The sequence below is a fragment of the Polypterus senegalus genome, chromosome 18, assembly GCF_016835505.1.
Source record: "Polypterus senegalus isolate Bchr_013 chromosome 18, ASM1683550v1, whole genome shotgun sequence".
Taxonomy (NCBI): domain Eukaryota; kingdom Metazoa; phylum Chordata; class Cladistia; order Polypteriformes; family Polypteridae; genus Polypterus; species Polypterus senegalus.
In genome coordinates, this window is record NC_053171.1 from 30,907,184 (window position 1) to 30,919,561 (window position 12,378).

Here is a 12,378-nt window from a genome sequence, read left to right on the forward strand (position 1 = left end):
TAGTAATATCTCTATTTGGTACAAGGATCCCTGTTTACATTATGTAAAGTATGCCTCACTTACAGCACACTGGTAAGAATACCAGCATTCCCATTTGTCTTCTCAGATTAGAGCCTTGGTACGGTGGTGGGGCTTGTGCAAACTGGTGAAACTATGAAGACTATGTTGTTCAAAAGCTTTACTTGTCTATGTGACACTTGGCAGATCTAAGGTTTAAGGGATGTAGGCAGGCATATAAATATCTCAGATTTGACCTCCTTTGTACTAGGTTCAAAAATAAAACAAAGAAAACCTGCAGAACAGCATGGGGTATTAGGCCTCACCCTTGAAACCAAGCCTAAAGGAAGTGTTTCACTCGGTCAAGACCTGGTGAGAATGTGACGTATATAATCAGTCAGTCAGGCACAATATGGACCCATTATGTTAGTTAGTTCTCTGCCTACAAGATCGAAGGCTGGTTCAGGTAATACAATTGTGATCCTCCCCAAAACAAACAGATAAACAGTCAAGTGAAAATGTCCTACGCTAGCATTTGCTAGCGTAGCACTGTGGCTCATTTACAGTGGCAGATATTGACAGATGTGTTGGTCCACATACAGCTCACTGAACAAGTGCTGTATTCCTCGTGAAAAGTGATTCAATGAAGAACAATTCCCCCTTGTGTACCTACCTATATGTGTTTGATATGTTATCGAGTAAAGCAAAGCAAGTGTGAAAACAGATCAAGTATTGCTTATTCTTCAAAAATAATCTAAAATGGTCTGGAGACGTTTATTAGTCCCTCTAGAAAAGTTCCTAAATAATTGGATTTGAGTGATTTTTCAAACCGTTTACTTGAATTCATATTACATCTCTGATTGTGCAATCATTTATTCAGCCAATTTCAATGGAGAAAAGTCATCACTTTGCTCTTGGGTGTCATTTTGTGTCGAGCACTGAACATAGACAAAAGAAAGCAAAGAAGAGAGTTGTTTGAAGAGATCAGAAAGAATGTTATAGACAAGCATGTTAAAGACAAAGGGTATAAGACCATCTCCAAGCAGCTTGAAGTTCCTGGGACAGCAGTTGCAAATATTAATCAGAAGTTTAAGGTCTATAGCCAAACTCCATGGATGCAGCTACAAGAAGAAAATTGACCCCAAAATAGGCAGAAGAATAGTGAGGTTGGTAGACAAAAAACCAAGGGTAACTTCTAAAAAGATACAAGCTAAACTCCAAGGGGTCCATCAGTGTCTAATCGCACCATTCATTGCTTTTTGAGTGACAGTGGGCTTAATGGAAGGAGACCCAGGAGGGTCTCACTGTTGAAAGAAAAACACAAAAAAGCCAGACTGGAATTTGCTAAAAGCCACAATGTTTCTGGGGGAATGTCCTTTGGGCTGATGAGACCAAACAGGAGCTTTTTGACAAGTCACATCAGCTCTTTGTCCACAGATGGAAAAAAATGAAGCTTTCAGAGAAAAGAACACCAGACATACTGTGAAACATGGAGGAGGCTCAGTTATGTTTTGGGGCTGCATTGATGCATTAGGCACCTTGAGTCTGTGCAGGGAACAATGAAATCTGAAGACTATCAAGACATACTGGAGTGAAACGTTCTGCCCAGGGTCAGAAAGCTCTGTCTCAGTCGCAGGTCACGGATTCTCCAACAGGATAATGACCAAAAACACACAGCTAAAAGCCCCCCTAGAATGGCTAAGAACAAAATTCTGGACTTCTGAAGTGGCCATCTATAAGCATTGATTTCAGTCCAACTGAATATCTATGGAAAGAACTGAAACATGCAGTCAGGTGAAGACCCCCTTCAAAGCTGACACAGCTGGAACAGTTTGCTGAGGATGACCTGTGGACAGAAGCAGAAGTCTCATGGAGAGCTCCAGGAATCACTTCTTTGCGGTGAGGTTTTGCGACAAGATATTAGATGTAGGGTCCCATCATTTTTGTCCATGTCATTTTCATTTGTGTTTTATTATTTGAAATATTCTGCTCTAAAACAAAGTCCGATTTTTGATAAATGCACAATAAACAATGATGGATACCAATTACTTTTGTCAGTTTCAAGTTATTTCAGAGACAATTGTGGGTTCTTCTTTTTTCGTGGAGGGGCACCAACATATCTGTCCATGTTTGCTTGTCCTCACTTCATAATCAAATTATTTAATGATTCCAACTAAGGTGTCTGCACTGTCGGTCTTTCCTCAGAGTGCTCTAGCAGGTGATCCTCAGGGTGAGGTGCCTGTTGTTAATATTGTCAGTTATTTGAAGGTTCATTTTGTCCTTTAACCTGCACTGCTCTGTTTTCTTTTTCACAGGCAATGAAATAAGCCAAATAGAAGGGCTAGAAAGCCTCCAGCGCCTTCAGGAATTAGTGCTCGATCGCAATCGGATCAAATCAATAAATGACAATTCCTTTGTGGGTCAGACATCTCTCGCTGAGCTGCACTTGTCTGAAAACAGGATACGGGAATTGAGCAACTTGCAGCCATTACCAGAACTGCGCAAGCTTTTTTTAGGGACAAATAAAATCCAGGTATGAAGCTGCAATGATACTGAAAATAAGTTCTGTTTATTTATTTATTTTTTTGTATTCTAGGCTGAATCACTGAACTACTCTTGTGTTCCAAATTCTGATTTAATGTTCACTGGCATATTTTTAATGCTCAAATTAAAAAAAAAAAAAAAGAAATGTTATTTTAATTAGGGGAATGATGCAGTTTGTTTACTAATGGTATCAAATGCAAATGGGCATAACAGAATTACTTCAATCCCGAACAAGAACATTTTAAAGCATTACAATAAGTGAGCATTCTAATGTATTTTACCAAAAAAAAAAAAGTGAGAAACTGATGACTTTATGAAACATTTATGAATCTCGTTGCATTATATTGCTTTATTTAATATGATGCAGTCATGGAAGCAATAATCACTGTAGCATCACTGTGGATTAGGAAGAGTGTGGGTGTCCCGTTTATGGCTCATTATTGTACATTTAGTCAAGTGGGATTTAGAGGCTGCTTCCTCTCACCCTTCAAGCACAAATTAGAAATGGGCCTCGAGGTACTCAAATGTCATTTGGTCTCATTTGTCCTCATTTCAATTTTTGCATGCTTCAGTTCTTAATTACAGCCTGTAGATAGACCTAATCAAATTATTTAATTGATTTTGGCCTATTAAAATAATGCATTCCTTGTGTCTCTTGTGACAAATTACATTTGCAGACACAAAGCGGTACTGTGCATTTTTATCTGGCAGAACTCTGTCCTCTTATAGATTTTAAAAAGTACTTAATTTATGAGAATGTGAACCCAGAACATGCATCCATCCAATTTTCTAACTTGTTTATTCGGTTCAGGGTCTTAGAGGTCTGGTGCCTACCCCAGAAGTAAGCTGGGAATCACAGCCAGACAGACCCCACAGAGGGTGAAATTCCACTTTCCTGCTCCTTACTTCACTATCCTATGTCTTCAACGCATTGCCAGTGTCGGCTGGTGTTCTTTTACTACTTGGCCCAGGTACTTTTTTGCAATGTAAATGCCTCCAATTCAATGAAATCACAAACAGGCTCACCTCATAGGAAATAGTAAACCGTTTAATAAAGCAGATAGGACATGGGACTTAAAACCATAATGATGTTAGATCATTCTGTACCTCCAGGTACAAAGTCACGTTAAGCCGATGTAACATTACATGACTTCTAGTCATGGGGTATGTCAGACTTGCTGATAGCATTTGCTCATCTCGTTGACTGACTCTGTCAATTTTCTCAACTGAAAGTAACTGTGCAGGTTTTTTTCCACACATCTTATTAAAGAAAGAAACATCCTCTAATAGGACAATTCAGTAATCAGGCAGGAGAAAAACTGTTCATTGTATCTTTTAATTACTCCTCTTCAGAAGCAGTCCGTTACAGCATGGTCAGAGAAACAAAGTATAGAGGTTGAATTTACATACAATGTCAATCAATGCATACATTTTACTCTGGTTTGGTTCGTTGGTTTACACCCAAATGATTCATATACAATAAAAGTCTACTATATTAAATTCTGGTTCTTCTTATACCTTTTGAGATGAGCCACCACCCTTGAAATTTCAGTTCATATAACAACTGTCCATTTTCGTTTATAGGACATCTGCCGATTTCTTAGTCATCTCTTAGTCATCCTTCAGTTCATTTTGTATATTATATCAACCTTTCTTCTGGTACATTCTTTATTTACTTGACCATCTCAGTATTTGTCCTAAACCAGTTCTTATATTTCAGTGTACATTTTGTTGTTCACTTGACCTTTATTTGGTTTCCCACATTTATTAACCCTATATGCTATTTCTTTAAGATGAATGCTATGTTACCCTAAAATTATTCTTCCACACTGATAATGTACAATGGCTTAACAGTTGTTACAAGTTCAGTAGCAATCTCTGCCCTTTTTTTTTCTTTTTTCCATTCTGTCGTATGGTGTAAAACATGGAACATCAGAGAGACGGGCCTCTCTTCTGTCTGTGAGGCCCAAAGCTCCCATACTACCTAATGTAGCTGGTGCTGTATGAAGAATAAATACGTTAACAGGAATGTTGAGTTCAGCCATAGTTTCGGCCCTTTTTCTTTTTTCATTCTGTTTTAATATGTAAAAGATGAGACATCAGACAGACAAGCCTCTCTTCTGTTTATGAGGTCCAAAGCCCTAGTACTGCCTAACGGAGCCAGTGCTGTATGAAGGGTTAATAGGTTAACAGGTGGGTTGAGTTCAGCTACAGTCTAGGCCCGTTTTTCCATTCTGTTTTAATATGTAAAAGATGAGACATCAGAAAGATGAGCCACTCTTCTGTTTGCGAGGATCAAAACATGTGCGTTCTTTACTCCTCACCACTACATTCTATTCATTGTACTTCTGGATGAGTATTCATTAGTTGTCAGCTGTCGCACACACACACGGCCCACCCCTACGACCAAGGGCGGGTTGCAGATTAGCTGAGTCACTGGGTATGTCAATCTAAACGATTAACATTCATAGGAGCACACCAACGATTGGTGCCAATTCGCTCAGAATATGTAAATGAAGGCTATGACTGAAAATCGCTGGAAATGTCATCTAAAGTGACGTAGCCCTAACTGGCCAGTGAGCTGCTATAACTTGTTTTCATCTGAAATCTCTAGTCTACATGAAGTTCACACATATTTTCCAGTGTCAGGCTGCTCACATAATCACATGAGGATTTACTGACTTATTACATCAACTTTACATTTTAATAATATGCATGATAAATAAAACCATGATCTCTGTGGAAACAACTTACTAAATTTATTAATGTACTGTATCCAGTCAAAGTTCACCGCAAAGAGGACTGATGCTATTTCATTGATTATAACGTGAAAAGCCCGTGTCCGATTTAAAAATGCAGTCTGTGGTCAGGGAGAAGAGGAAAACAAACACTCTGGCCTGCATGGATGCTGGAGAAATTGAAACTGCATGGAGTCACTTTTGTCCCTTTCGGTATTCAGTAGTTTTTGTGATGTAAAATTGGTTTGCATCCTAGGAATGACCTTTTTTAAATCGTTTTAGCACCTTCTAATTGAACATTTTTTTCAAATCCATTGTGTTTGATCTTTTCAAAAAATTCTTTAAATTTAGATTAAAATGACTTACAAGTCCCTAGGTACAACTTAGATGCAGTGCCTCTTTTTTCTTTATAATTAAAAATCTCCCTATACATAGAGAACATGCACAAAGTGCAAGGAACATATTTATGTGCAATTTTTCTTATATTTACTTCCTCCTCCGTTTGTGTTAATCTCACCATTGTGTTCTGATGTAGTCACAGATGCCGTAAGCGTTCACATAGAGATCTGTTAAATTATGACATTAACTGTTGAGATATTCCGCTCATGTTGTAAAAAGACTGGGTTTTGTTCTGTATTTCAATAGATACACTTGTTCTTGATTGTCATTAATCATTAAGGTCAAGGTAAAGGTGAATTTATTCCCTAGATGGGAAATTCAATTGGTAAAGTGCATTACTGTTAAATAATAAACATATACTGTATCAGGCAAAAGCAAGAGAAAATATACACTAAGATAAAAAATGTTCTTTGTTAGTTGTCTACAGTAAATGTAATCCTGTTCAGATGAATTGTGAAATTCTGACTGATTAGTAAAGTGCTTTGTATTAATGTATGAAAGGAAAAAAATATTGCTTTTATGAATCCCATACCAAATGGCATATAACAGAGGCATGGTGCGCTGCAAACGTTAATGCTGAGGTCTGCATTGATTACTTAGATTTCAATCTGTTTTAGACTGGTAGCACAGATAGTACTCCATATTCCTCTAGCATCTCAAATATGTAGTCGAAGGATGTTTCTAAATTGGTCTAATGGGAGTGAGAATGGAGTTAATCCCTACTTTATACATGTTTTATCATATTATCAGATCGCAGATGGCATGTGTAAGTAAGGTGAAAAAGACAGAATGAAATGATGGGATCCTGTCCAGCTGAAACCGCGTTCAATAACAAAAAATGTTAAAGCGTTTTAACAAAAAGTACTACAGGCAAAGTGGACACAGCCACACTTAGAAGCTGTCATGATTGGCCAAAGTTGCATCCTGATTAGGGGGTCGTGACTTTTGCAGTCGTGGAGGACATAAGTGAATGACCAATTCCTGTTGTGGGCTGGTTTGATACTGAGTGTCCCAGAAGGGACCAAGATATTCCAGAATAGGGGTAGTGATGTCTGTCGGCATGCTGGTATTCTCCCAGAGGAAACTGGAAAATGTTTTAGCAACCATCCACACTCATGGTGTGGAGTGACATTGCTTACCTTGATGGAGCGCTTGTGTCTTATGCATGCACCAAACATGAAAGGTACCAACTAATCTAACAAATCTGTATCATCATATGTGATATAATCTATTCCTGCATTTTGCTTTGTAGCTTGTACTGTTACTATTGTACTATGGTATTGTATTCCTGAGGTGGTAATGACAGATTGGCCATCTAGATCTGTAAAGAGGATTACTTGTGCTCTGTTTTGTGTGTTGTATTTACCCCATTTTTTAACACCCATTGCACACCCAGCCTACCTGGAAAGGGGTCTCTGTCTGAATTGCCTTTCCCAAGATTTCTTCCTTTTGTTTTTTTCTCTTGTTTTCTTAAGAGGGCTGTCAAAAAACGGGACCTGTTAACGCCCATTGTGGCACTCTGTGTGATTTTGGGTTGTACGAGACTTAAATTGTTGTTGTTGTTGTTGCTGTGGTTGTTGTAACCTCTTAGCTTTTTTTTTTTTAATGGGGATAGGAAGAAGTGTGAGAGCCAGCAATACAGCTGTTAACGGTGACCTCTTAGCTGTCTCACTGTCCATATTGTACCCCATGTATTCAACCCTATGGACCTCTAATGGCAGGCTGCTTTGCTGACTGGGACTTTACTTTATTTTCATTACTTCACATTAACCCAGTTTACCCCTAATAGAGGACTTCACAAAGGTGTCCCCTTAAACCCTTAAGGGGCCACGATTGGACAAAGAATGATCAATGTTAACTTCTCACTTCTCTAGGAGCAATCAGACAGAGACATTGATCAAAGCGTTCACTTAAATATTATATTTACTTGCATCAAAGCCAATTGCAGCAAATGTAAGCAATACAAATAATTGTACAACCGGGATTAAACCTTCTTATCAGCAGGACATCCCAGGTGGTCCAGTTCCATCCATCCATCCATTATCCAATCTGCTATATCCTAACTACAGGGTCGCAGAGGTCTGCTGGAGCCAATCCCAGCCAACACAGGGCGCAAGGCAGGAAACAATCCCTGGACAGGGCGCCAGCACACCGCAGGGCAGGTCCAGTTCCTCACTTACAAATTATATAACCCTAAATCAAAAGAAAATGATTTCTTGCTGGGGATGTCTTTTCTAAGTGTCCAGCTGCTCAGAGAAAGAGATCCATTTAAGCGTTCATTTTGAGCTGTTATCAGATAGAGAGAGGCTCCTTCGAATTGTCAACTTTTGCAACTGAGCTGAGGTCTTTGGAAAGGCTGAGATCTTTCTGAAAAGAAGCAATTGAACTGAGAAAACGTTTTTCAAAAGGGGATCTAATAAAAGGCAGTCCTTCTCACCCAAAATGAGCACCCGACTTATTTGTTTTCCTCCCATTAGCAGAGCTTACACTTTCTCAAAACACACAGAATATGACTCAGTCAGTATCACAAAGTCAAGGTTATTTTCCCACATGAATCAAAAAAGCTGCTTGAAGAAGCCAACAACAGACTGGCTATAGAAAACATTCTAAGGTCCTGCTTTACTTTCTAACTATGTAAAATACATTGAATCATGCTTTGACTTTCTGTTTTCCCAGAATACACTGCATTCCTGTTAAGCATGACAAGACTTTCAGGTTCAGTTTACTTTAAATCTGTGTGTTGAAAAGTATCACTTTTTTCCTGTTTCTGATTATCTGCAATAGATTTTACTCATACTAGTGGAACACGCAGACCTTGTTTGGTCTGGCAAGAGAGGTGAGTGGAGTTCTAGGTTGGCTTCCCTTCTGATGGTCTGTGGAAGAGGGAGAAAAAGCATTAGTGCAGTTCATCAACCCCTGGCTCTGCGTCTTATCCCCAGTTAACCCCTTAGACTGCTTCCCATGTATGCATGTGTGACTATACCCATTTCAATCAACTTATACAGCAAAAACACATAATTTAAGGTAAAAATAATGCAATTAAATGCCCTAAATAATAAAATCAAACATGAAAACAATAAATAAAATAGGTAAATATTGTACAGTATAATAAAATTAAAATTGCATTTACTGTAACTTCATGTTTTGCAGTAAGCTCTTTTTCCACCTCAATCATTGATACGCCACCTTCCTCTTAGGCTTTTTTGCTTCATCACTTTTCTTTAAAGCCATGACGATATTTATATATATATATATATATATATATAGTGAGACTTGCCATGACAGCACCAGTCGGAAACCACATCTTTATAAAAGTACATTTTATTAAACGACCAAATACACAGTCCCTTACAACACACAGTGCTCCCAGCACCAATCACTCCTTATTCGGGCTTTCTCTCACTGTCCGTGGCCACCTTTCCTCCCTTATGGGAGCTTCATCCTGCTCTCATTCCCGACTCAAACTCAGCCTCTGGAGAGAGGCGTCCCCTTTTATATCCACCCAGCTGTGCTCCAGGTGCCTGGTGTGGCATAAGTGCTGCCCTTTGCACCGGAAGCACTCCGGGCGTCCATGGAAGTATCTTCCTCCATCATCTTCCCAGGAGTGGTGGAAGTAAATGTTTCCTGGGTTCCACGAGGCTTGAGGCGCCCCCTGGCGGTGGCCACAGGTCCCAACGGGTTGGAACTTCTTTACTTCTCTCCTGTGGTCCTCTCCTGATCCAGGGCTGTTGCGCCCTCGTGGTCCGGTTGATATAAGTGCCACATCCCGGTCCTTCCAGGCGTCCCGGCAGGGTAAGGCCCCCAGCCATCTGTGACAATTTATATATATATATATATATATATATATATATATATATATATATATATATATATATATATATATATATATATATATATAAACTGCTCAAAAAATTAAAGGAACACTTTGAAAACACATCAGATCTCAATGGGAAAAAGAAATCCTCCTGGATATCTATACTGATATAGACTGGGTAATGTGTTAGGAACGAAAGGATGCCACATCGCTTGATGGAAATGAAAATGATCAACCTACAGAGCCCTGAATTCAAAGACGCCCCAAAAATCAGAGTGAAAAAATTATGTGGCAGGCTAGTCCATTTTGCCAAAATTTAATTGCAGCAACTCAAAATTGTACGCAGCACTTTGTATGGCCCCTGTGTTCTTGTATACATGCCTGACAACATCGGTGCATGCTTCTAATGAGATGACAGATGGTGTTGTGGGGATCTCCTCCCAGATCTGGACCAGGGCATCACTGAGCTCCTGGACAGTCTGAGGTGCAACCTGGTGGCATTGGATGGACCAAAACATAATGTCCCAGAGGTGTTCTATTGGATTTAGGTCAGGAAAGTGTGGTGGCCAGTCAATGGTATCAATTCCTTCATCCTCCAGGAACTGCCTGCATACTCTCACCACATGAGGCCAGGAATTGTCGTGCACCAGGAGCCACTGTACCAGCATAGGGTCTGACAATGGGTCCAAGGATTTCATCCTGATACCTAATGGCAGCCAAGGTGCCTTTGTCAAGCCTGTAGCGGTCTGTGTGACCCTCCATGGATATGCCTCCCCAGACAATCATTAACCCACCACCAAACTGCTCATGCTGAATGATGTTACAGGCAGCATAATGTTCTCCATGGCTTCTCCAGACCCTTTCACTTCTGTCACGTGCTCAGGGTGAACCTGCTCTCATCTGTAAAAGCACAGGGCACCAGTGGTGCATCTGCCAATTCTGGTATTCTATGGCGAATGCCAATCGAGCTGCATGCTGCTGGGCAGTGAGCTCAGGGCCCATTAGAGGACATGGGGCCCTTGGGTCACCCTCATGAAGTCTTTCTGGTTGTTTGGTCAGAGACATTCACACCAGTGGCCTGCTGGAGGTCATTTTGTAGGGCTCTGGCAGTGCTCATCCTGTTCCTCCTTGCCCAAAGGAGCAGATACTGGTCCTGCTGATGGGTTATGGACCTTCTATGGCCCTCTCCAGCTCTCCTAGAGTAACTGCTTGTCTCCTAGAATCTCCTCCATGCCCTTGAGACTGTGCAGGAGACACAGCAAACCTTCTGGCAATGACACGTATTGATGTGCCATCCTGGAGAAGTTGGACTACCTGTGCAACCTCTGTAGGGTCCAGGTATCGCCTCATGCTACCAGTAGTGACACTGACTGTAGCCAAATGCAAAACTAGTGAAGAAACAGTCAGAAAAGATGAGGAGGGAAAATGTCAGTGGCCTCCACCTGTTAAACCATTCCTGTTTTGGGGTCATCTCATTGTTGCCCTCTAGTGCATCTGTTGTTAATTTCATTAACACCACAGCAGCTGAAACTGATTAACAACCCCTCTGCTACTTAACTGACCAGATTAATATCCCATAAGTTTCATTGACTTTATGCTATACTCTGATTAAAAAGTGTTCCTTTAATTCTTTTGAGCAGTATATATATATATATATATATATATATATATATATATATATATATATATATATATATATATATATATATATATATTGTGAACGCTGGCCCGGACACACACAGACGGACATCATATTGTTCACCCACACACCGTTTATTGTACAATATTTACAATGTTTTGTGCTCATGTGCACCCCCAGTGCCTCTTGCACCGATTCCCCCAAAGTCCAGGACTCACAGTCCTTGTGCCTTTCCTCTGGCCGCCTCCTGTCCTCTCTCCAGCTCTGCCAACTACCTCCCGACATCCACCAATGACTGGAGGGAGGCGGCCCCTCTTATTGGAACCCGGATGGGCTCCAGCTGCTTACCGGCAATTAGTCTTGGCCACACCCCTGTGTGGCAGAAGTGCCGGCTGCACACCCGGAAGCCATCCGGGTGTCCCCTGTCGTCCCCCGGCACTTCCTGGTGTGGCAGAAGTGCCGGGCTCCCGGATGATAAGGCACTGGGGCACCGCCTGGCGGTGGCCACGGGTCCCTACAGGGCTGGGCTTCCAAGTCCCCTACCCGAGGCCTCCTGCATAACCAGGACGGACGCCCCCTCTCGGTCTGGAGGAGGCACACGCCCTCCTCTGGTCCTCCATGGCCCATGGTCACCGCCAGGAGGCGCCCCAATGCCTTGGGGAACTGTTACCGCAGCACTTCCGCCACACCAGGAAGTGCTGGGGGGAAGATTAAGGAGGACACCAGGTGAGCTGCCCGGAGAACAGCCGGCACTTCCGCCACACTGGGGCGTGGCCAACGGGGGAGTGTTGGAAACCACCTGGAGCTCATCCGGGAGCGTATAAAAGGGGCCGTCTCCCTTCATTCAAGGCTGGAGTCGGGTGGAAGAAGGACAAGGCACTAGAGGAGTGTGGAGGCGGCCCAAAGAAGAGGCATTTGTGTGGCCAGGACTGTGTGTTGGGGGTTTGTGCACGTGACTAAGTCTGAGTGACTTTAATATTTGGAAATATTGTACATAATAAATACGTGTGGTGGTGAAAAACAACATGTCCGCCTGTCTGTGTCCGGGTCGGCTCCACAATATATAAACCAAACACACTAAAAATAAAGCAAAAAAAAGCACTGAAAGCACATGAGGGTAACTCAACAGATGCTTTCACAGAGGGGACGAGAGACAACTTGGACGCACAACAGAAGACGTTTATACTCACTGCATAAACACTATCTGTTGTTTAATTTTTATATATTTATAGGTAGTCCCCTGGTTA

The 12,378-nt window shown here is 41.4% G+C and overlaps 1 protein-coding gene across 1 annotated transcript in view; it reads left to right on the top strand.

The window, feature by feature from the left end:
• The window catches only part of lrrc9 (leucine rich repeat containing 9), a 225,140-nt gene that overhangs the window by 183,600 nt on the left and 29,162 nt on the right, over positions 1–12,378 (top strand). Inside the window, exon 28 of the mRNA XM_039741349.1 lies at positions 2,313–2,530. Within this exon, the coding sequence (XP_039597283.1) occupies positions 2,313–2,530 (218 nt within the window). The remainder of the gene's footprint in view (positions 1–2,312; positions 2,531–12,378) is intronic.